This window comes from Zootoca vivipara, chromosome 7 (genome assembly GCF_963506605.1).
Source record: "Zootoca vivipara chromosome 7, rZooViv1.1, whole genome shotgun sequence".
Classification (NCBI taxonomy): domain Eukaryota; kingdom Metazoa; phylum Chordata; class Lepidosauria; order Squamata; family Lacertidae; genus Zootoca; species Zootoca vivipara.
The window spans coordinates 3,661,838-3,685,766 of NC_083282.1; the positions used below are offsets into that span (position 1 = coordinate 3,661,838).

Sequence of the window (23,929 nt, forward strand, 5' to 3'; positions counted from 1 at the left end):
ATTGCTTAGAAAGTACCGGCACATTTTGCTGCATAACTTTCTTTCTAGGAGGGCTAGAGGCTGGCCACATGCAAGTGGTAGGCAGAACCAGAGGCAAAAGTGTGAATTTTACCTTTACACAGTAGGTTAGTTTCCACCCACACCCAGCCTTCTCCATCCAGGCAGGCAAGCAAAAGCGTGATCAGAGTCCAAGGACATATTTCAGTCTGGCAAAACACATTCAAGGTGGGCGTATATCGGGGGGTGGTGAGGGGCGAGAGGGTGTGGCTTAGAATGGGGTGTGAACTTGGGCAATATGGAAAGGGAAAGGCCATTTTGCCCCTACCAGGTTTCAATCTTACATAGACCTTTCTTAATCTGAAGGTAGATTTTGAGTGAGCCTTTGACTGAGGCTAACAAATTATACAGTAAATGTTCCTTCGAGCATTTGTGAGTTGATAATACTGGCACCTGGGGTGTAGCTGACTGTTCTACTGTGGATTCTGGCACATTTTAACATGGTTTTATTGGAATTGTTTTGTATTGTAGTGAACAGACCTTGTATCATTGATGAGGGGCAATATAGAAATTTTAAGAATGAACAAACATTTGTAAGTTCCGGTGTGTAAGTATGTGCACACACGTTGCATCTTTGTGCATTCACATGCGTAAAAAAAACCTCTAGTGTATATGACTTTTAATGGCCTCTTGTAATCAGATGTACTTTGTTTCTAAGCAAAGCCCTTTTGACAACAAAAGACTCCAAGGTAGCATTATCAGTTTTTAAATGTTGCGGATGCCTGGAAGTAGAGCTGCTCCTTTTTGTTTTCTCTGAGTATGTAGATCCAAGACAGAGAGATACCTGGGGCGAAGGTACAAATCACTGGGAGCAGAACTATTATGGAGATCATCATCGGGTAGAAAGCAGCGGCTTTGCAGAACATCACAATGGGACTCCAGTTTGGTAAGGAAATCCCCTGAGCTGACCCACCCAACTTGGAAATAACTAAGATCTCCTGTACCCAGTGTCTGTGAAAGACACTCGGTGACTCTCTGCTCTTGCCGTGTGCCTCAGGGAAGCATGTTTCCCCACGGGAGGCCCCTGAGACCTTTGCCAGGTGAGTATAGTCCCGGGATGCCCACTCCTCAGGCTTCTGTGTAGGTCCTGGAGAACTAGATATGTTGCCCTGTAACATTTGCAGCAAACCTGAAATCCAACCACTGCAAACATTTCATTCAATAAAGAAAAGTTAGGAGGTCATCTTTAATTGATCCGTTTTGGTCTTTCACTCAGAGTAAGACCCTGGAACCCAAACAGCCTCAAAATATGCACAAATGTGCCCTTAATGCATAACCATGCTCTCCTGTGGGGAGATGCATGAGCTCTCTGTGAGGGTGCAGCCAACAGAGTTGTAAACAAAACCTCTCTCTCTCTCCCCCACCCACCTTTTGCTACCCTTCTTCAATAAGGTCTAAGAGGCATGAGTCTTATGAAGACAATTACGTTTCAAAGAAAGATGGCTCCTATGATATAAATTACAGTTATCCTTTGCAACAAGGACAGAGTCAGGATGAATTCCAGTGGAAATTCCAGGAGAACACCAGTGTTCCAGAGCATGAGGTGCGAGCTTTGGGACTTGTCGTCCAGGGTATCCTTTCTTCTTCCCTCATCCCAGCTGGCACTACTTTATTAGGCCTGAGAGCCTTAGGAAGCAAATGCCAGCTTTAAAGTTCTTTGTAAAGGGCGTTGCAGTTCCTTTTCCCTTTGCTTTCGTCAAGACCATCGTTCCTTCCATTCCGCCTCTTTCCCGCTCCTTTTCTCCACTGTAGGTTCCAGAGCCAAGCCTGCTCCAAAAGTATAAGGAATCGGGCCTCAGCTCGAGTAGCTATGAGCTTAGCCAGTACATGTACGATCCCGCCAGCCACTACGAAGCAGCTCCCTCCAAGGACTGGAGCCCCATTCAGGCAGGTAAGGTGTTCCAACACCAGAAACATCTGGTGTGCGGGTGACCAAGGCATTTGCCAACACCTGGAGGGCAGCATCAGGGCCCCACTATGCATTCTTTCTTTGCATGGATTTTTTCCATCCCTCTAAATCTGACCCCCTATATTGAATCTGGTGTTGTTATTGTGCATGTCCAGCCCTTTTCTTTTCAACTTTTGCATTGTAAGACGCCTTGTGAGGGCTTGCCCCAAAAGGCAGGGTGGAAATATGTTAAACAAACAAACAAACAAACAAACATTTATTATTTATACCCTGCCCATCTGGCTGGGTTTCCTCAGCCACTTGGGGCGTTTTCCAGAAGGATATTAAAATACTGTACAATAATCTATTAAACATTAAAAGCTTCCCGAAACAGGGCTGCCTTCAGATGCTATTTGTGTGTGTCTAAACATGGGAGTGTTCCTGTCACCTAAAAGAGGGGTGAGGTTTGAGTTTAAAAGCAGAAGGATGGTGCAGGAGACAGATTTGGACAGAACCCTCCATGTGCCTGTGAATTACCTCCAAGTTCTTTTATAACTCTGGTGTCAGAGCTCAGCTGAAGACAAAAACTATGATGGAGAAAAGCTATGGGAAGCTTTGGCAGGAGTAGTGATCTGTACCTCTCATCCATGTACCCCTTTTGCTTGTAAAATCACATCCTCCTGTGAGACCGAGTCAGTTCTTTGTTTAGACACGTCGAACGACAGGCATCCTTCTAGTCTGGGGCTCAGATTCTGGCAGGAGGCATGTCAAACAAAGGCTCACTTCAGCCACTTACTGGGTGGCCACCGTCTTTGTGTGATGGGGGGTCCTGGCTATGCATCTTCCCCCTTCCCCGTGGATCTAAAACAAGGAAGGTATAACCTGTAGCCATCCAGATGTGGTTGAAGGCACAACTCACAACACCACTGATCATCGGACACACTGGCTTGGCCATTGATGGAAGTTGCAGAAGTCCAGCAAGATCTGGAGAGTGCCAGATTCCACAGCCCTGATCTACAATAATGTGTGATACAGGGGCCACACTTGCCTGTAAACACAAAAGCTCCCACCTTCCCAATGCTGCCCAACATGTGTCTGAACTTGGCCAAACTCTTTTTATGCTACCCCATCAGCTTCCTCTATGTCTTTCCTGCTTTCTATTGTTGAGTTGAGTTCTGTTCCCTTCACTGTCACCCCCTATGACAAGGCAGTTATTCTTCCCGCCTGCTTTCAGATTTACAGTTCACCGAGCATCTTATTTGATGTGCATTTTAGCTGGCTTGCTTTCTTGTCAGTCTGGGATCAGCCCCTGGCCTAAGCCAATGACAAGTCGCTAACGGTCCTGGTCTTGTCATTTAGCAGAAGACTTGCCAGTTCCTCTTCACCCTGTGGCACCTCTGAAGTTCCGAGTCCCCCATGTACCTGTGTGCTTTGGAGCTGGGGGGCAGCTGGTCCGAGGATGTCCTAATTACCCAGCAGATGGGCAACCCGCTCTTGTCGAAATGCACAGCCTGGAGGTAAACATTAACTTGCCCCTTGGAAGAGAGATGGATTGTTGCAAATCTGCCCTCCTTTGCTTTGACAGTTCTTTCTCCTGAGTCTTGACTTCACTCTTTCATTCCTGCCTCACCTCTCTCATTGTTTTATTTTGCTGTCAGTCAGCTATGAGCCTATTTTTAACAACTCCTTTATCTATGGATTTGGGAATGTCTTCTTTGTGCTGGCACCTCCAAACATCAGCCTGTCCCCTGATGTTTGCTTAAAGTGTCTTTTAGACACCCTCTGATTTCCAGCTGTTTGGCAGAAACACCCAACATCCATTTCAAGGTTCATCACAATCAGTAGAAACATTCTTTTTAAAAAGAAGAAAGCGGAGATTCTGCAGGCAGCTGGAAGAATTTATATTGCAGACCCTATTCTGTGATCCCTTTAGCCATGGGGATTCCTATGAAATAGCTACTCTAGTTATTAAAGGTAAAGGTAACCCTGACCGTTAGGTCCAGTTGCGGACGACTCTGGGTTTGCGGTGCTCATCTCGCTTTAGTGGCCAAGGGAGCCGGCGTTTGTCTGCAGACAGCTTCTGGGTCATGTGGTCTGGTGAACCAGAGCAGCACATGGAAACGCCGTTTACCTTCCCGCCAGAGTGATACCTATTTATCTACTTGCACTTTGACATGCTTTTGAACTGCTCTGTGGGCAGGAGCAGGGACTGAGCAATGGGAAGTCACCCCATCGCGGGGATTTGAACCGCCGACCTTCCGATTGGCAAGCCCTAGGCTCTGTGGTTTAGACCACAGTTATTAAGTTATTAAGACCCTTAGTTATTAAGAGTTATTAAGTTATTAAGACCCTTAGTTATTAAGGGGTCACAAATATCATTGTTCAAATCTCTCCACCATAAATTTTCTAGGTTGCCCCAGATAACCCTTCAGCTTCAGGCCCCCTAAGACTGTTAGGGCTTGTCTACAGAGACATTTGCTATGTGTTTGTAAATGTTTTTATTTGCATAGCCCACATCCCTCGATGACACCGGTCTCCATGCTTTGCCCCTGTATATTTGTGTTTACCTGATATGGATGGGGACAATTTGATAAATTGGGGGAAACTGGGCTCCAAACAACTCCTCTCGGGATTGCGGATTATTTGTTTTGTTGTTTTGGGGCGGGTGAATCAGTTGTCACTTTCTGGTACTCCTCTTTCCAGGCCTACTACTTCTTTATTTCATTTCTTTTCAGGCTGTGCTTGTAACTATTTCCTGTGTGCTTCTGAATGGAAGAATATATATGTTTTCCTTTTGATCCCTCAGATTAGCACGGACCCAGAAAACTGCACAAGCCAATGGCAGCTTGCACACCACACACACACACACACACACACACACACACACACACACACACACACTCTTCTGATCCATCAGATATGCATAAAACTAGAAAGCTGCACAAGCAAATTTGCAGTTGCCACAGGAAGAGAGACAAGGGCAGGAAGGTGTTCAAAGAGCTTACACAACCCTGGATAACTAAAGCAAGCACACCATGGCATACTTTCTACAACCACCTTAGCTTAAGGTTACCAGATTTTTTTCCAATGAATCCGGGGACACTTTTCAGCTTCCTACTAAATAGATGGATTTTGTCAGGGGGCTGATTTGTAAATCCAGGGACTGTCCCTGGGAAGCGGGGACGTCTGGTAACCTTACTTTAGCTACAGTGAGTGCAGGCAATTATCCGAATCCCACTCCCTGACTCTTTCCTTGTTTTCCAGGTGATCCTACATGATACAGCTGAGCAGGAAGCCTTGAGAGTCTTCCCGGGACCTCTCATCAGGTACATGGCCTCTGAAAGAGTACAACTTAAGTTTTCATTCTCAATTGTAGCCCCGAGGCAGCCCTACTCTGTAGCAAGCTGAGACATCCCAGGCAACAGACTCTGGGTGTTATTGATGGGTAGCCAAATGGAAGTCAGGGGATCTGACTCATGGGGCACTATGTACCAGGGTGTTCAGCTGTGCAAGCCCCACTGAAATGAATGGGAGCTGCTCAAGAGCCCACAAACCCTCCTTTGCAGCTCTTCTTTGTTTTCTTGTGGCAGAAAAAACAGCCCAGTGAATTGTGTTCTTTGTCAATCAGAGGAAGGCTGCTGGTTGGATTTTCTGTTTCAGGCACTTGAGTAGCCTGAAGAAAGTGTTTCATTTCTGCCATTTGGGCTGCAGGAGGCTATTTTAACATGTCGTACAGGTCACAGTGCTCTAACTATATGGGATTAGAATAAAAAGTTGAGGGTGAGGGAAGGTGGAAATAAAAGCCCCCCCCCCCCCCGGTAGTTATCATGGTAAATGCTCTCTTAAACTGTCATTTGATTCTCCTCACACCAGCACCTGGGCAAAAGCCAGAGGGTTTGCTTTTGCATTCCAAATCTTTTTTTTTAAAGCAATTTATTAAATTTTTTGAAATAAACACATTAAACACATTAAACAATAACAAAACATTCAACAACAAACACAACACACACAAATTTTCTCTTTTAAACATCTATCTCTAATTCCCAATGCTCTGCCGAGCTTGACTTCCCTCCTTCCCCTCATTTGGTTTTCTTATCAACTCTTATCTCGCAGTTCCTTTACTTCCTCTACTTAAAGTCATTTCGTAGGATTTATTTCAATCCTGCAAGTGTCTTTAAACTTCTACAGTTCCTCTCCATGTAGTCCACGAATTTACTCCAGTCTTTTTGGAACCTTGCCTCTCCCTGGTTTCGGATCCTGCTAGTCAGTCTTGCTAATTCCGCATAGTCTATCATTTTCGTCTGCCACTTTGCATTCCAAATCTTGGATCGATTGCTGAGTTGTCGGGAAGGGTGCTCTGTCACTGTTTCCAGGACGGATTCAGTCACGTACCTGCACACTCAGGTTGCACGGTTATAGTTGATTAGGAGGTCTTGCGCAGTAAGCCAGCTTACCTGCAGAATTGGACTTTTTGCAGTAAGGAAAGTGATGGGGGGAAATGCCCTGGAGAGTTGTGGGATAATACTTGCTGCAACAAGAGTCACGTCAAAGCCTTTGGAAATGTTATATACTGGTAATAATAATAATAATAATAATAATAATATAATAATATAATTATTTATACCCCGCCCATCTGTCTGGGTTTCCCCAGTCACTCTGGGCGGCTTCCAACAGAAAAATAAAACACAGTAATCTATTAAACATTAAAAGCCTCCCTGAACAGGGCTGCCTTCAGATGTCTTCTAAAAGTCTGGTAGTTGTGTTCCTCTTTGACATCTGTTGGGAGGGCGTTCCACAGGGCAGGCGCCACCACCGAGAAGGCCCTCTGCCTGGTTCCCTGCAACTTGGCTTCTCGCAACGAGGGAACTGCCAGAAGGCCCTCGGTGCTGGACCTCAGTGTCCAGGCTAAACAATGGGGGTGGAGACGCTCCTTCAGGTATACTGGACAGAGGCCATTTAGGGTGGTAGCAGGGATCTTGCCCTCCACAGCCCTCCAAACCTCCAAATCTACCCAGTCCTTGAGATCTGGGCCACCTATGGATCTGAAAGTCATTGCGCCCCTTTCTTCTCTTCCAGGGAGGATCTGCACAAGGTGGACGTGATGACGTTTTGTCAGCACAGAGCAGCTGTGGGCTCTGACCTGGACTCTAGCCAAAGCAGAGATTCAGCCTTGCTTTGGAAACTTCTCCTCCTCCTTTGCCGTCAGAACGGGGTGTGTATCTCCTACGGGGCAAAGTTAGAGAGCCTGGCTAGCATACCCCCTTGTGGTGCAAGTTTTCACCGCCTTCCTCTGCTTAGGCTTCACCTTTATCCCACCCCAATCACTTTTGCAACTGATATCGGATGTCTTCCTTGGTGTTGGAGTCTGTGTGGACCCAGACCTCTGGGAAGTGAGTGCAGGTTCCCATCAATTTTGGGAGGATTTCTCAATGTCTGGTGTCCTTAAAGGTAAAGGTAAAGGGACTCCTGACCGTTAGGTCCAGTCGCGGACGACTCTGGGGTTGCAGTGCTCATCTCGCTTTATTGGCCGAGGGAGCTGGTATGCAGCTTTCGGGTCATGTGGCCAGCATGACTAAGCTGCTTATGGCGAACCAGAAATGCCATTTACTTTCCTGCCAGTGCAGTACCTATTTATCTACTTGCACTTTTACGTGCTTTCGGACTGCTAGGTTAGCAGGAGCAGGGACCAAGCAATGGGAGCTCACCCCGTCACGGGGATTCAAACTGCCGACCTTCTGATCGGCAAGCCCTAGGCTCAGTGGTTTAGACCACAGCGCCACCCGCACCCCTTCTGGTGTCTTTACGTTACCCATATTTCTCCCAAAACCCTAGAAGAAAGGGCATGGTATTTGCTCTTCTTTCTCAAGTGTTCAGCTTTGAGGTCTGGGTATAATACCAGGCAGACCTTTTGGCCTTTTCCGGTAAAAACTGAAATAAATTTGAATCGTGCAGCATGAACCTGAAACTGTCAATCCTATGTTTTATATTCAAAATGTCAGAAGTGTTAAAATGTCACCTTTATTTCCATTTCTTAAGGAGAGGGTTTGACATAATTGGCACCATGCAATATGCATGTCTATTTAACAATCCGCCCTGCTTTTCACCGGTCAAGACCCATAAAACTTTATGCAAATCAATAAAATAAAATAAAGATGCAAGCTGTTAAGAAAAGAACGCATAGCAATTTGAGAATTTGTGTAGTGTCAGTACACAAGTTTCAGGAGTTTGAGCTGTTTGTTGTCCAACTAGGTAAATTTGTAAAATTTGCAATGTTTGCAATTACGTCTGAATCCTGTAGCTGCTGTGCTTTCTCCTCGTCCCTTTGCAGTCTATGGTGGGCTCAGATACGGCTGAGCTGCTGGTGCAAGACAGCCGGCACCGGGAAAGGTACAAAAGGCAAGATCCAGCAGCCAACCTGATCAACCTGACGGATGAGGAGTGGCCAGTGCAGGGCTGTGGGACTCCAGACCTTCTCACAGGGGAGATTGTCCCAAGTGCCGCCACACCAGAGCAAAGAGTGGAGAAGTTCACCAAACTCCTCTTCTACGGCAGGAAAAAAGTAAGCTGAAAGCTCATGTCTTCTGTGTCAGGTTTTGTGGGTTTAGTGCACAGAAAATGGCCTGGATCACACCCATACACATATCCCAGTTGCATCAAATGATTTCTCCTGTGTCTGAGCCATCCAAATTAATCACTGCAACACAGAAGCCACTTCTGCTACACTACAGCAACATTCACACCAGCAAAAACCAGTGCAAGCCCATTACTTTGAGTGGTGGCCTCCCTTACAGCATTGCTTGTAAGTGTCATTGAAAAGCAAAGCACTATGTAAAAACTGTTAACTTTGGTTGAGCTTTGTGTACAGAATGCCCAGGTTCTCCTCTTGGCACCTTTTACAAAGGATTTGGGGTAGAAGAGCTTGGAAAGACCTCTGTCTGAGACCTTGGCTAACTGCTGGCAGTCAAAGCAGACAATCCTGGGCTAGAAATACACAATGGCCTGATGCCCAACGGCATCTTCATAATTTTTTAGCTTGCTTTGTAAATAACTCTTTTGTTAAATTTTAAGAAGCACTTATGTTTTTACATCTATAAAAGTGCATCTGTTCACAATTATGCAATACAGAAATAATAAAGCCAAAAGTTATTAAATGCAGAAAAAAACAAAGGGCACTGGTCAGAGCACATTATACACTTCTTATAAAGAGAAGATTAAAGCATTGTATGTTGAATAGACATATTGGTGTACATAGAAAATAGAGAGGGAGGAGAGGGCAGATACAGGAGTGTCAAATATATTTTATTGAATCATCCATAGTCTTTTGGGTGCTGGGTGTGGATTTAAGTTGTGTGAATCATTGTTAACATACTTAATAAAATTGCACCACATCACAAATAATTTCTGTTTTGCTTTGCCCTCTTGCCACTCTTAATTGGTGTGTAAGATTTTCCAGTAAGGCTATCTCCCACACTTTGTAGTAGCATGATAAAAGGTTAGCCCCAACTAAGTCTTTCCAGTGTCTGGTGATAACGAGCCTGGCTGCTTTTAGCAGATGTGACAACAGCTGTCTACAATGAGAAGGTACATCTCCGTTTTCAAATAAATTTATAAGTGCCATCTGGGGAGAAAGGGTAAATGTATAATTGTCCCTGGAAAAATTAAAATCCAGAATGGTTGTTTTTGGCACAGGGCCACCACAAATGCATGTGGGTACCTGTTTATTGGCATTCGCATTAGTATCTTGCCAAGGAAGAGGGAACCATGTATGCCAGCTTCATAATTTCATATGAAGGAGTGGACATATAATAGAACATTCCAGTCTTTCCCCAGTGCTTCTCTTGGACTTTCTGTTCATCATTGATGCCCCTGCCTCAGGCCGAACAATGCCTTGTCTGTGGAACTCAGTGGTGGCCTCTGACCACTAAGCCAGCCCTTCTCTGCGCAGTCCCTTCTACTGGCTTCTCTTTCTTAGCAATGCTGGAGTGTGGCAGAATATAGGGGAGTTTGATGGCATGTCGAGAGCTGGCTGTTTATTGGTTCTTGCAGGAAGCTCTGGATTGGGCCATGAGAAACCATCTGTGGGGCCATGCTCTCTTTCTGTCAAGCAAGATGGACCCGAGGACCTACAGCTGGGTCGTGAGTGGGTATGTAGCACCCACTACCACAAAATCTCTCAGTGCACTTTTCTCAGGATTTCAGCAGGGCCGGCCCTAACATTAGGCAGCATGGGGCAGCAAATGCTGGTGTGTGCAGAAAACTGTTGGGTCATGTTGGAGGAAAGAGCTTTGTGTGCAATGAGGCCTGCTCTGCATCTTGTAAGCTAGCTGTTGTCCTCAAGTGTGGTGGAAAAGCAATACAAAAGTTCAATGGTCAGTCAACTTCAGTGTGTGTGTGTGTGTGTGTGTGAGAGAGAGAGAGAGAGGGCACCACCTTGTCCGTCAATTCAGGCAACAGGATGTCTTAGACCAGCCAAGCATTTCATCGCTTGCCAAGTCTATTAAAAATGCTTTCTTCCATCTCATTGCAGGTTCACTAGCACTCTGGCCTTCAATGACCCCCTACAAACGCTTTTCCAGCTCATGTCTGGAAGGATACCTCAGGCATCCCTGGTACTGACGTCAGCCGCCTTTTCTGCCTAAGTATCTTGTCTGCATCTAGGATCAACCATCTGAACCTGCCAGGGCTGGTGGTCCGGGATACACAATCCCCGGGGAAGTTTAGACTAAGGAGCCAAGTCCAAAACAGCAGCTTGATAGGACCAGGTGGAAAACTCTTTGGCCCCTTGTGTCGCCTGATCTTTGCTGAACTGGGAGCCAACTACCTACAGTAGCAGCACTCTAGCAAAGCAGAGACCAGGACAGCAGTTCTGGGTGGCTTCCAAGGTGCTGTGTGTTGCTTGTTCCTGTTTGGGTCGCTGCTTTGAGACACGTCCCCCCCCCCCCCCCGGGCACTTTGCAGAGCCCAGTGTCAGCTCTGGGTGAAAACCCATTCCACCCCTAAGGAGGTTTATTCTTGAGAAATTATTGGCCAGTTTTTATTTTCCTCCCGTATGCTCCTCTGCTTTGCCCCTCCTGCTGCCTCTCAAAAGCAAAGGCTTCCATAGTTAGGAGCTGTTATTATTGTTGCCCGCATGCCATTCAGTTAAGTGTCCACAAGACTCTGCTGGCACAAAAGGCTCCTCTTACAGTTTATGAGCTCCAACCTCCCACCATTCACCTTCAGGAAACCTGCATTTTAGCTGTTTGGATAGATGGCATCTAGCTAATTTCCTAGATTCCATGCATTCATCCACCCAAACAGCTAAAATGCAGGTATCTTAAAGGTGAATGGTGGTGAGTTGGAATGTGATGTTCTGTTATGCTGTGAAGAGAAGAGGGAGGGCATGGAAGAGCTCAATGGGCAAATTCAATTAATCCCATGTGCCAAAAACTGACATTCATACAAGGGGAATTGTTTGCTTACTGTTTATAGTTCATGTCCTGGCCAAAGCTTTTAAGAATATCATTTATGCAAAATCATCAGCCCCAAAATGCTGTTCTGTAGATCAGTCAATCAACAGCATCGAGGCAGAGCTACAGCCACCATTTCCCAGCTTCATCCAGCCCAGGTTAGGAATCAGGATGGGGCAAGTTGGCATTTTCCAGGTGTAGGTCCCTGCAGCCAATTACTGGGACTAGGCACTTGAGCAGGTACAAAGCAGCAGGCACTGCTTTGTTGACCCGGCAATTGCAGAAGGGCAGGCTTTTCTGCGTGTTAGAAAAATCTTGGCTAAGAAAAAGAAGCTTTGTTTTGCCTGCCAGTCCTACGATCTGATACTGCACTTCCAGCCCCCTTCTGTGCTTGGGGAGGGGTTCCACGCCGGCATGCACACAGTCTCATGCCAGTCCAAGCTCCAGCATCTGTGGGAGGGTGCCCTGATCCAGATACGTCCGGTACAGCATTCTGCCTGTAGACATCGCCACCTTTCTTTCTGCTGGAATCGGTGGAAAGGAAAGCACAGCACAGTGTTGGCCAGGCTTTGTCTCCTCTCCCATGACAGGGCATGGTTCCACAAAAGCACGGGTAGTCGAGATAGAGACAAACCAGGTAGGCCCAATAACCTTATCCTAAGAGCCAGGATGCCCTGTCCCAAGGTGAAACCTTGATTCAACTTTCTGTAGCTGCCACTTGGTTGCTAGGCATGGAGAGAGCAGCACAGCGTAATGTGAGGGATGACATTTTGCCGTCCCTTCCTGGTTCTCTTGCTTAGGCATAGGCCCATGTGGAACAGGCAGTGGGGGCAAAGGGTTGGCCTTTGTTCTGGCAATGCCTCCTTTTTGCTCCATTGCTCCTGAGCTCCCTGGGGGTGTGGGGTGTGGTGGCGCTGTCATGCACCAGCTCCACTGCCCGATTTGCCTTTGCAAAGTCTAAGGGGAAGATCCAGCTGTTCTTGACAACAAGTTTCCTGGCAGCTTTCTGAAGCTTCTGCCCTAGGCAGATTCTCCCATCTGTCTGATGGCAGGGCCTGTCCTGCAAAAGGAAGTTCCACAGAGGCACAAGTTTAGTAATGAGATGCTGACAGCGTCGCACAAAGTTCTTCATCTGTTGAATTCTAGCATGGAGGCAGCAGTGTTGGTATATATGTTTATAGCTACAATATTCTCCTAAGGACAAAAGCCTTGGATTTGCTCCAGGACTCAAGCATTTCCTTTCTTCTCCATTCTCTGCTGAACTTGTGAACTGAAGCGAGGCAAATCTCCTGAAAGGCAATCTCATGTGGAAACATCTATTCTGTTTCTTAAACGCTGAGCAAAGTTGAATGCATTTTAATGTTTCATGTATTTTGCGTCCTGATTCTTCCCTCCCTTTTTTCCTCCCTCCCCTCTTCGAATGCAGTGCTGCGCCGATGAGAAATGGGGTGACTGGAGGCCACATCTGGCTGCTATCCTGTCCAACCGAGTGGGGGAGGCAGATCTGAACTCCAGAGCCATTGTCACCATGGGAGATACGCTGGGTGAGGAGACCCACCAAGGACCCACAATTCCAGTTCCTCTTCTTAAGCCACGAGAGCAGCGTGGCTGCTTCCCACACCACTCCAGCTTCATAGGAACGGAAGAATCGTGAGGAAGGGGTGGGGCCCACTAGGGAAGAACCACAGGGACAGGGCCCAGGCCTAACTTTGGATACTAGCACCGTTCTTCCAATGGGATCCCACCTACCCCATGTTTTCCCTCTGTTTCTCCCTCTATTGTTCATTTATATAAAAGTTGGTACCTTTGTGGGGCTGGTGTGGCAATTAGCGTTATTGGAGAAACTAATGCAGCAAAACAGGCTATGCAGGCTCAATGATGAAAACCAACAACACTCGCTGGGAGGATTATACCAGGAGACCATTGGTCTCTCAGCTCCATTATTGGACTGACTCAGGACCGCTATAGTCACCTTGGGCAATATTTAGCGTTCACCATGGAGTTTGCGAACTGGGTGTTGGGCTCGTGTTTTATCAGTGTTAGAGATGTAAGGGAGGGAAAACCCTTTTCAAGAACAAAACCCCATATTCCCTGTATTACAGCAGGGGTATGCTGCAGTGCATATGATATAATGCATATCGTAATCTCTTCTTATCCTTCCATGATGCAATATGCTCCTCTTTTTACCTATCCAGCTGGAAAAGGATTAACAGAAGCCGCTCACCTCTGCTACCTGGTGGCAAACGTCCCCTTTGGCCACTACGGAGTCAAAACAGACCGCATGGTGTTGCTGGGCAGTAGCCAGAGGTGAGTGAGAATGGAAAGGTCCAACTTAATTAGCAGCGCTTGGCTTTTCTGTAGCTCACTTCAAGCATTCAAAATGGCACATTAGCTCTGAAGCCAGCCAAGTTTCCTCCTCTGTTGCAGGCTGGGGGTTCAAAAACGGGGGAGCAGGTGTGTCCTTAAGCCCTTCCAGTGAGGGCATGGCTGTGAGATGAGACTGGCTTAGGGCAAGGGGGGCAGACTGGCGAGGCAGAAGGACCTTGCTTGGCCTGCTCTTGTGCCTTTGCCTTGTGCCCCTTGATGTGCAATGTCATGCTGGGTACCGTATAAGGCGAGCTGCTGCTTGTGGAGGCATTATCTGCTATGCTCTTTTGCCAGGCTAACTGATTTTTACTGCATGGTGGCAACTGATATGATAATAGAAGGGATGTAGGAACTAGCTCCAGTAACCCATTTTTTTTAAAGAAAAGAAATCTTTCTGATAGGGTTGAGCGGGAGGGCTAGGGCTATGCATGTATAATTACAGCACTATGCCTGTGCAAACCTGCACCTATTCATTATTTTCCGAGTTTCTGCCCCAAGGCCTAATGAGACATTTCCATCGATAGCCAGATATATGGGCTTGACATGTATTGTGGAAATGCCAGCTGTGGGCATGGAGTGTAATGCCACAACCTGGCCACATGAGGTCACTGTAGCTCTAAACTAATCTTAAGTTTATGGGATGAACTAAAGCTCACTTTGCAGTATTTAGGAGTCTTGGACGGGAAACTAGATTTACAGCATTTAGCTTCTTCCGAAGCTGAGAGATGGCTCTTCAGTAGCCAACCAGCAAATCTTGAGATGCCTGTGGTCTCCTTGCCGTCAACATTCCACAACCGGACCAAAGTTACTCTCGCTGGAGTCAGAGCAGAACCAAACCGAAATTTTGCAATATGCTTAAATTCAGTACCACCCTCTCCCCGAATCTGAACTCAACATTTGGCAATTTAACCTTCATTGCTATTGTGTGCCCTGTTTCTGATACTGTCAAACTGCTGTACAGTGGTGCCTCGCAAGATGAATTTAATTCGTTCCGCGAGTCAATTAGTTTTGCGAAAATTCCGTCTTGCGAATCGCGGTTTCCCATAGGAATGCATTGAAATTTCTTTTTTAGCCCATAGGAACGCATTAATTAAATTTCAATGCATTCCTATGGGAAACCGCGATTTGCAAGATGAATTTTTCGCAAAACGAATTTGTCTTGCGAAAAATTCGTCTTGCAGGGCATTCGTCTTGCGAGGTACCACTGTATGTACAACAGCGCTGACATTATTGCACGTCATGTGTCAAATCTTGTATTTGTTGAGTGTGACACATAAGTCACAGTCCAGTCCTGGCCTCTGCTGCATGTCAGCTGCCCCTCTGCAATTCTATGATTCTCGGTACAAGGGCTTCCATGACCAGTGAGACAGACAGAGGTTTGGGTTTTCTGCATCTTCTCAAGTGCCCCACTGAAGTCGGCTTCTTGTAAGGTGAGACATGCCGGCTGCAAACGATTTAGTCATTCACCTTAAGAGGCTCTGCTAAGGTTAAAAATCCAATTTAAAGAGCCAACAGTTCCACTTATGCTAATGGTGCTCCGGCTAGATAAAAAGGAAAGGATTTTAACGATTCATTTCACCTTTAAACCATTCGCTCCTTATTAGAATTACAGGTCTAAACAAGCCTTGCATCTTCAAGCAACACATGTAACTGACAAATTTGGTGCTGTTGAATGTAGCTCCTTCGGAATCAGGGCACTTGTGGGGGGGGGGACACAACAGTTCTCTAAAAGGAAATCTAATCGGACTTTCTGCCACCTCAAAGCTGAGCCCCAGCTTCTGTTGCCAGAGGGGATCCAGCAGCCGCACAGCTGTTGTGGCACTCCCTGCGTCCCGTGCTGTGCTTTGTACTGGGATTAACTGGTTCAGCTACCTAAGGCAACCCTTGGCTTTGTAGGTGAGAAAATAATAAAGCTGCTTATCGTGGGAAATACATAATTTGGATGGAAAAGTTTCTAGTTGTAGTTTAACTAACTAGTCTGGAGCAGAACAAGGCAGCCGCATTTGCTCATGGTATAAATATATTATTATTATTATTATTATTATTATTATTATTACATTCTCTCAGAGGGTAGCTCCAAGTTGACCTCTCAGCTTGAGGTCTGAGAGAGAAGTATGGGGAGAGAAATAATCTTGGTGTATATTTCAAACCCACACCAACGAACGTCAGTTAGCACTACCACATTTGAAGTAGAAATATATATATATAAAATAAAAATATTGTCCAGTGGCACCTTAGAGACCCAGTAAGTTTGTTCTTGGTATGAGCTTTTGTGTGCATGCCCACTTCTTCAGATACACTGAAAGTGTGCATGCACACGAAAGCTCATGCCAAGAACAAACTTACTTGGTCTCTAAGGTGCCACTGGACTATTATTATTTTTATATAATTCTATTGCGTCAGACCAACACGGCTACCTACCTGGATCTAGAACATTTGAAGTGGAACCATGTAGACTGTTGGACAAATATCTCATAGTTCTGGGAAAGCTGTAAAAAGTTTGTTGAATGGGGCCTCTGTGACTCTGTGCAGTCAATGCGTTCTTAGCTGGAAGAGTTGGGATACAGCTCAGCTTGTACCGGTATTAAGGCCGATGAGGTTTGTAGAGAGGGGGAAATGTCGAGAGGGGGACCTCCAGACGTCCTAGACTGCCTTGCTGAGCGTCCTTCTGGTGTTCAACTGATACCATGCAGGGTTCCTGCTCTCATTTCCTGTTCTTTCTCCTTTCTTATTTGACCCACCACGGGAGAGGAGGCATTTTGTGTGTCTCCGCTGAGATCAACAAGCAAGCGCGGCCTCTTCCTTGCCTTTCCAACATAGTTAAATAAAACTAGGAGCTCTTTACTATCAAACACATATTTGCTATGATAAACTTAGCTTTCTTATTTTCCATACCAAAGGCTTCTTTGTAATTGCTTACAAGGTAAGCGTGTTCCTCCAAGGGATTTCAGTGCAAAGTTCAGACGTCCGCCGACGCATATAAACTCTGAATGCTACCAGTGATGGGGAGCTCAAAGGGAGAAAACAAGGTTCTTTATTATCCCAGCCTTCCCTCTCCCTTGGTCTTCATTCCTTTTTTTCTCCAAGCAAGCTCTATTGTAGCAAGGAAGCCAAGTCCGGCTTGGTTCAGCAGGCACTGAAGGAAGGAAGGGAAGGAGGGAGGGAGGGACGATTTAACCAGCATTGCACCGGAGAAGGGAAAACCAATGTTTAATTTATTGAAAACTTTCAGATACTTCCCTAAATTATCTCTGACTCCAATTCAAAGTTTGAAAGAATACGCCTCTGGTTCCACACACCTTTTTTTAGCTGAGTGAGGAAGAATAAAACAAACCGCAACAGATTCAGCAATAAAACTGCCAGGACATTTGCAAAGCTAAGCATGCTATGGGTACAGGTTCAAACTGGATGGGGGAGATTCTTGCATTGCAGTGGATGGACTAGATAACCCTCGGGATCCCTTCTAATTCTACACTTCTATGATACCATGAGGAGTGGGAGATTTATTTCCAAGCATCTGACTTGAAGTATTAGAACCCCCCCCCCCCCCCGGGCTTGGTATTTTGCACTACATCATAAAGAAGAAGCCAGTTTTAGCTGAGTGGTGTGGCGCCTTAAGACAGTGAAACCTCCTAGCTGCTGAGCTTCATTAGAAAAAGGAAATGCCCGTCTCTGCTTAGAGAACAGCATAGAGAAGGAAGAAAGTGGCAAGGACTCTCTGGTGCTGGCTAACTTTGCATTTACTAGGGCTTTGTGGTTTTTACAATTGGTTTGATTAATAGATTTGTCAACCAGTGCTTTAGTTGATGAACTGATGATGAGGTTCTCAAATAATAATAATAATAATTTTATTTTATTTTACGGTATTTTACGGTATTTTATTTTATTTTTATTACTTATACCCTGCCCATCTGGCTGGGCCTTCCCAGGCACTCTGGACGGCTCCCAACAAAATACTGTATTAAAAACACGACAAAACATCAAACATTAAAAACTTCCCTAAACAGGGCTGCCTTCAGATGTCTTTTAAAAGTAAGATAGTTGCTTATTGCCTTGACATCTGATGGGAGGGCGTTCCACAGGGCAGGCGCTACTACCAAGAAGGCCCTCTGCCTGGAATGTGCATGTGGACTCTATTTCATACAACAAATACTAACACAGATAAAATAAACAAAATAGTAAGTAAGCAAAATTGAAGAGTTAATAATTTAAGAGAGAGAGATAAAAAGTCTATGTAGATCCAGCAGGTAAGAATGACTGATGTATTTTATAGGCTGTCATGCAAAATTTTGCAACTAATGCTGTAATCTCTGGTTTTCCATCTTCTAGAAGCAAACTGGACAGTTCCAAACAAGAACATCTGGGCATTCTTCTAAGCAAGGGGGCAATAATAGTTATACAAGGATCTTGGTAGTAGTAGTAGGGGCAGCATAAAAGGACAAGGTCTGTGGTCTATAGGGGAAGTTGTAGCTCAGGGGTCCCCAGACTTACCCGGCTTTGGGCCAGTGCCCATCGTGCCGATCGCGCGGCGGGCCGGAGGGCAGGGGAGTGAGCGCCCATGCGCATGTGCACACACACTTACTGGTGCGGTGGCGCGCTTCCAAGTTGGAAAAATCGCCGAAAATCGTTTGTGCGCATGCGTATGGGCCTCCCCGACCCGGAAGTGCACCGGAAATGACCTCTTCTGGGTCGGGAGAGGCCCATACGCATGCGCACAAACGATTTTCGGCGCGTTTTTCCGATATGGAAGTGCGCTGCGCGCCGTACGAGCGGGCAGCGGGGGGCGTTGCGGGCCGGATTGGGAGGCCAATTGGGCCGCATCTGGCCCACGGGCCGTAGTCTGGGGACCCCTGCTGTAGCTTCTGCTTCTTCTGCTTCTGAACCAGGGAACAGAAAAGTAAATACACATTCTCTGAGTTGTGCAGACAAACTCCAATTAGCAAGGGCAAACTGGTAGGACTATAAGCCACAGAAACATTTATTTTTAAAGGCCATTTTTTGTTTTGTTTTTAAAAAGCTATTTTGGTTCTTGCGTCTTACTAGCTTTGGTTTATTAAGTGTAGGTTGTGTGACATTTCCTTTCACTTATCCGTAGGGCTGATCTACCGAAGTCTCGGTAATTTGCAGATTTGTTTAAACCTAACGGATTAACCAGTTAACGGGTGGCTGAGTAATGAACTGAACTGAATTCAGTGGCTGCTGCCAGCTCCAGGGGTTGGAAGAAAGGCTTGCAGCACAGCCCTTTCAATGTGCAGTCAGAAACGACTCTGTTGGATGCAGTGTGCTTGGGATGGGGGCATGTGATGAAAAGCTCCGCTGGACCAGAGGTTGGGTGATACAGTGCCTTGGAAATCTACCAGAGGGCTCAGCTTTAGCCTCCTTCTGATTGGCTTCAGGTACCGCTAGCCAGAGTAGGGGGTCGAGTCAGTGCTTTGGGAGGGAGAAAGAAAAAAAGAGTTGAGAGTTGGAGCTCTTGGCGTTCAGCTGCAGAGGAGCATAGCTCTTGAGCTGGGGGTGTGAGATCCACTTGCAGGAAAATATATCTTTCTTCTTCTTCTTTGGTGATCCCTCATAGCCGAGTAAGATTGTCTTCCATAAACACAGTTTTAACAGTGAGTCTGTAAGTGACTGTGGAGGCCAATTCTGGATCCACACGTCCTTCCACAGTGGGGACATTGGTTTCCGGGCGGGAGTTGGTCATTGTGTGGATTTGCCAAGCGTGCCTTCCTTTTAGCACGTTTCTCCCTTGTGTCCTGAGTTCGAGTGTCTTCAAAGCCCATGGCACCTTTGGTAAAGGCTGTTCTCCAACTGGAGCGCTTGCAGGCCAGGGTTTCCAAGTTGTCGGTGTTTCCACTACATTTTTAAAAATTTGCCTTGAGACAGTCTTTAAACCTCTTTTGTTGACCACCAGCATTACGCTTTCCATTTTAAAATTCGGAATAGAGTAGTTGCTTTGGAAGACGATAATCAGGCATCCGCACAACATCCAACCAAGTTGAGGAAGGAAGTCTCTGAGCTCGGTGTGAAAGACAGTGATGAGTGTCTTCTTAGGAGTATACAGACAAGAGAAAAACTGGGAGGCTGAATTGGGAACAGGAAAAGTAGAGTTAGGGAGAACTCTGCTTGGGTCTTCTTCAGTAAGGAGGGGAGAGATCTTCTAGAGAAAGAGAAACATCTCAAACCAGTTAGGAAGGGTGTGGGGGATCCCCTGGTCTGTTATGCTACTAGCGGAGCCTCAGGAGTGTGATTTATAGAAGGTTGGTGTTATGTACTGAGCTGAATCCTAGAACAATAGGATCCAGAATGAAGCGGTCTGATTGGTCTGCAGGAGCCACCCAATCCAGCTCCAGGTGGAAGTGAATCAGCACCCTGATTGGCCTGCAGGAACAACCAATCAGGCTCTTGGATGAAGCGAGTCAGGTCAGCAACCTGATTGGCCTGCAGGAGCAGCCAATCAGGCTGCTGGCAGAAGTGAATCCGCAACCTGATTGGCCTACAGGTGCAGCCCTGAAGTAGCCAATCATGCAAGGCCTATCAGGCATCCCCAAACTTCGGCCCTCAAGATGTTTTGGACTACAATTCCCATCTTCCCCAACCACTGGTCCTGTTGGCTAGGGATCATGGGAGTTGTAGGCCAAAACATCTGGAGGGCCGCAGTTTGGGGATGCCTGGTGTAAATAATGTATATAAGCAGACATTTTGGGGAAAGAGCCATTCTTCTCTTCTTCTTCTGTTGCTACGACAAGCCGAATAAAGAGCATGAAAATCACTCTCGACTCCGAGTATATTTCAGTTGGGAAACTGGCAGAAAGTCCCACCTTGTTTAAGAACCCAAGTATTGAGATTGAAGCTGTAACACCGATACAATATTATTAGCATAAGAAATTGAAGTGAAAAGAAGCTGTGTGTTCAACACCTCGTTCAGAAGTCTGCAACGTCCACTGAATTTAACATATATATAGTTTACTGTTTCTTGAAAAAATTCTGTTTCCTGACACATCCTTTGTTTTGCCAACTTTGTTCTGTAAATTAAATCCTTTTTCTTGTTTTAACTTCCCTAAGTCTCCAAGTACTAGAGTCCCGCCCCCCATCAAATAACCAAACATTTAGCCAGTAGTTACTCAGAAATGAGTCCTGTTTGATTCAATGGATTAAGGATGGGTGGAGAATTTTTTGTTCTTGTTTAAAGACAAAATCTGCCTAGATTTGCATGTTTCAAAACTGAAACGCTGTCATCCTTTGAAATTTGTGGTTTTCCAAATTTTGCAGTGCAGCTCTCCAGCCAAGGAATGTGTACAAAATGCATATGCTAGGGTAAGCTTTCCATAAAAAATGTGTATATCAGTGAAAATAACATACAAAATGGGGGAAATTACTTTGCAAAAATGGGTGTGTTAAGAGAAAGGCCCATTAAAATACTGATGAATTTTCACGAGGGCTTTTTTTAAAAAAACCACCACCAGCACCACAAAGTGACGTGGAAATGTGGAGACGGGAATTTAAGAGGCTGCTTTAGAGAATGCTGTTCACTTTCCATCCCTGACTCTCTGTCCACTTCTTCCTTTCAGCCAGACCTTTGCCCAGTTTGCCAGGACAGAGGGCATCCACAGGACAGAGATCTTTGAGTACTGCCAGTTGCTGAGGAGTCCCCAGGATTTCATTCCCTCTTTCCAGGTAATAGATTCCCTCTGAGTTCAACCAGTCATTTAAGAACACCCAGAGCTCATTGAAGTTTAATGGATCATCTCTGAAAATGCTTTTTAAACAAGAGCTCTTGGGTCTTGAGCCTTGTCAGGGTTAACAAAGCTTCCTCTAGGGGTTGGGCTATAGGGGCCACCTGCAGCCCATGTTTAAAGCTCCTGGTTCAGACACCAGCAACTTTCATTTGGAGGGACCAGGAGGTGTCTTTGGGCGGGTTGCTGCCAATAGGAAATGTGGGCTAATGATCTAGCCCAGAGCTTTCCAAACTGTGTGCTGTGACATGTTAGTGTGTCGGCTGCAGTGTGTAGGTGTGTCGCACGAACGCTCCCCCCGGGGCTGGAAAGGGGTCAGTTTAACCTCTGGCTTGCTAATAAAGCGGAATTACCGTGTCGCAAAATGATGCATGTCTTAAAAAGTGTGTCGCCAACATGGAAAGTTTGGGAAGCTCTGATGTAACCTGACGTTAGGCCAGTTTAGGATATTGATCTGTACTAAGCCAACATTGCACTTTGAGACCTCTCACACCTTTGAGCTTTTCCTGTTCTATCAGTGTGCGATCATTGTTAATGTGGAATATGAAGCAGGAGAGAGGCGTTTGTTATGAGCATCATGTACAGTAGCCAACAAAAGAGGTTTAAAGCCTGTCTCAAGGCAATTCTTTAAAAAATGTAGTATAAACACTGACTACTGGGAAACACTGGCCTGCAAGCGCTCCAGTTGGAGAACAGCCTTTACCAAAGGTGTCATGGGCTTTGAAGACACTCGATCTCAGGACGCAAGGGAGAAACGTGCTAAGAGGAAGGCACGCTTGGCAAATCCACACCGTAATCAACTCCCGCCTGGAAACCAATGTCCCCACTGTGGAAGGACGTGTGGACATAGCTGCCAAGTACCCCGTTTTCCCCAGGAAACCCCCAATTTTTCTTACCTTTTCCCGGCGGTCCCCCGTATCACTTTGTCTCCCGTTATTCTCCCTTATATTCTCCTGCTGGCGGCCATTTTTTTCTGATTTGCCCATCTATGGGCACCAAAAATGGCCGTCGCCGGCTTCGAAAGTCGCGTCTACGCATGTCTACGCATGTCTACGCAACTTCCGGTGTCAAACCTGCCGGTTCCCGGATTCTGCAGTCCGGGACTTGGCAGCTATGCGTGTGGATCCAGAATTGGCCTCCACAGTCACTTACGGACTCATTGTTAAAACCATGTTTATGGAAGACGATTGATCGCCAAAGAAGAAGAAGACAATTGCCACCACAATCTGAATCAAGCAAACCCCACTTAGCACACATTGTGCCGGTGCTATTCTCCCCCCTTCCTTTCACTGGAGTTTCTCCCCACCCCTTATTATCTGGGTTAGCTGTTATGGGAGGGTCAATGTTAATCCCCATTCCTGCCTCCCATAACTGGCAGGGTTTGGGGGAGTAACGCTGAAGAACAGAGCTAAGTTGCTTTGTAGCAGGGCTGGCCCTGGTATACAACCTGTTTCAGCTTGTAGGATAAATGCAATACATCATTACTAGGCCGAAGCCTCATTTGTGGAAGTGCCCTTTAAAATGCATGATTAAAATAGTAAAATAGTCCTGTCTATCACAAGGGCAGGAGGAATCAAACCTCTTTGCCTGGCCTTTGGCAGGATTTTAAAGGACCCAACGATGCTTGATGCTCAATCACATTTAATTTCCCCCTGACATTTTTGACAGATCAAAAGCCGCTGTGGAGGCTGCAATCTTGAGCAGAGGATGAGTGATTGGGGTCGGGAATGGGGAGAGAGGGGCTGCTTATTCTTCACCTCTGGCCATTTTATCTGCTGCAGATCACACTTCACACCCCTTCTGTGGTAGCTGAATCAAGCAGACTGAATCCATAAAGTGAATTTGCCTTGGCAAATTTTGCTGAGTTATTAAGAGCTAGTAAATAAGGGTTTATAGACAAAGCCCTTAGACTAGACTTCACCCCAGGCTGAAGCCCTTTCCTCTAGCTTAGTGTGACGTGCAAACCTGGTTTTTAAGAGGGATCTGCCTTTCTATTGTTGCCCAATCTCCAAGCTGTGCAAGATTCCAGGGGTTCTAGGAACTTACCCAGGATTCGGTTCCCTTGGAATAAGGCACAGGAGAGACTGTGGTGTTTTTATGATATATGGTTTCTTTACACATATAAACAACCTGAGCCTCCAGTGAGCCTCCCAGCCTGCAGCCTGCCAGCTTCTAACTTATAGCTCACACAACTCAACTCTCAACTCTGGCTTTTGGCTTTCTAACTCTCAGTGAGTTGAGGGAGGAAGGCCTAGCCATCTGATATCTGGCACAGAACCACTTCTTAGAGGGCCATTACTTCACCAGGAAGCTAGACTGGCTATTCCGGGAATTGAATTCATGCCGGATTCATGAAATACAAGTGGGCCCAGGCCTCTGCCCCCCACCCCAAACTCATAACACTATCTTCAGGTTAAGAGATAAGAGTTTCTTGT

At 46.1% G+C, this 23,929-nt stretch overlaps 1 protein-coding gene across 5 annotated transcripts in view; it reads left to right on the forward strand.

Moving 5' to 3' along the window:
• The window catches only part of SEC16B (SEC16 homolog B, endoplasmic reticulum export factor), a 53,045-nt gene that overhangs the window by 6,085 nt on the left and 23,031 nt on the right, over positions 1-23,929 (forward strand). For 3 of the 5 annotated variants that reach the window (XM_035122580.2, XM_035122579.2, XM_035122581.2), the window contains exons 4-15: positions 823-943; positions 1,450-1,600; positions 1,810-1,948; positions 3,305-3,462; positions 5,210-5,271; positions 7,022-7,157; positions 8,274-8,504; positions 9,992-10,089; positions 10,473-10,554; positions 12,821-12,938; positions 13,590-13,701; positions 21,330-21,435. In XM_035122580.2, coding sequence (XP_034978471.1) covers positions 823-943; positions 1,450-1,600; positions 1,810-1,948; positions 3,305-3,462; positions 5,210-5,271; positions 7,022-7,157; positions 8,274-8,504; positions 9,992-10,089; positions 10,473-10,554; positions 12,821-12,938; positions 13,590-13,701; positions 21,330-21,435 — 1,514 coding nt within the window. Of the gene's footprint in view, positions 1-815; positions 944-1,449; positions 1,601-1,809; positions 1,949-3,304; positions 3,463-5,209; positions 5,272-7,021; positions 7,158-8,273; positions 8,505-9,991; positions 10,090-10,472; positions 10,555-12,820; positions 12,939-13,589; positions 13,702-21,329; positions 21,436-23,929 lie in introns of all 5 variants that reach the window. The other 2 variants (XM_060276587.1, XM_035122583.2) reach the window with 2 other exon arrangements.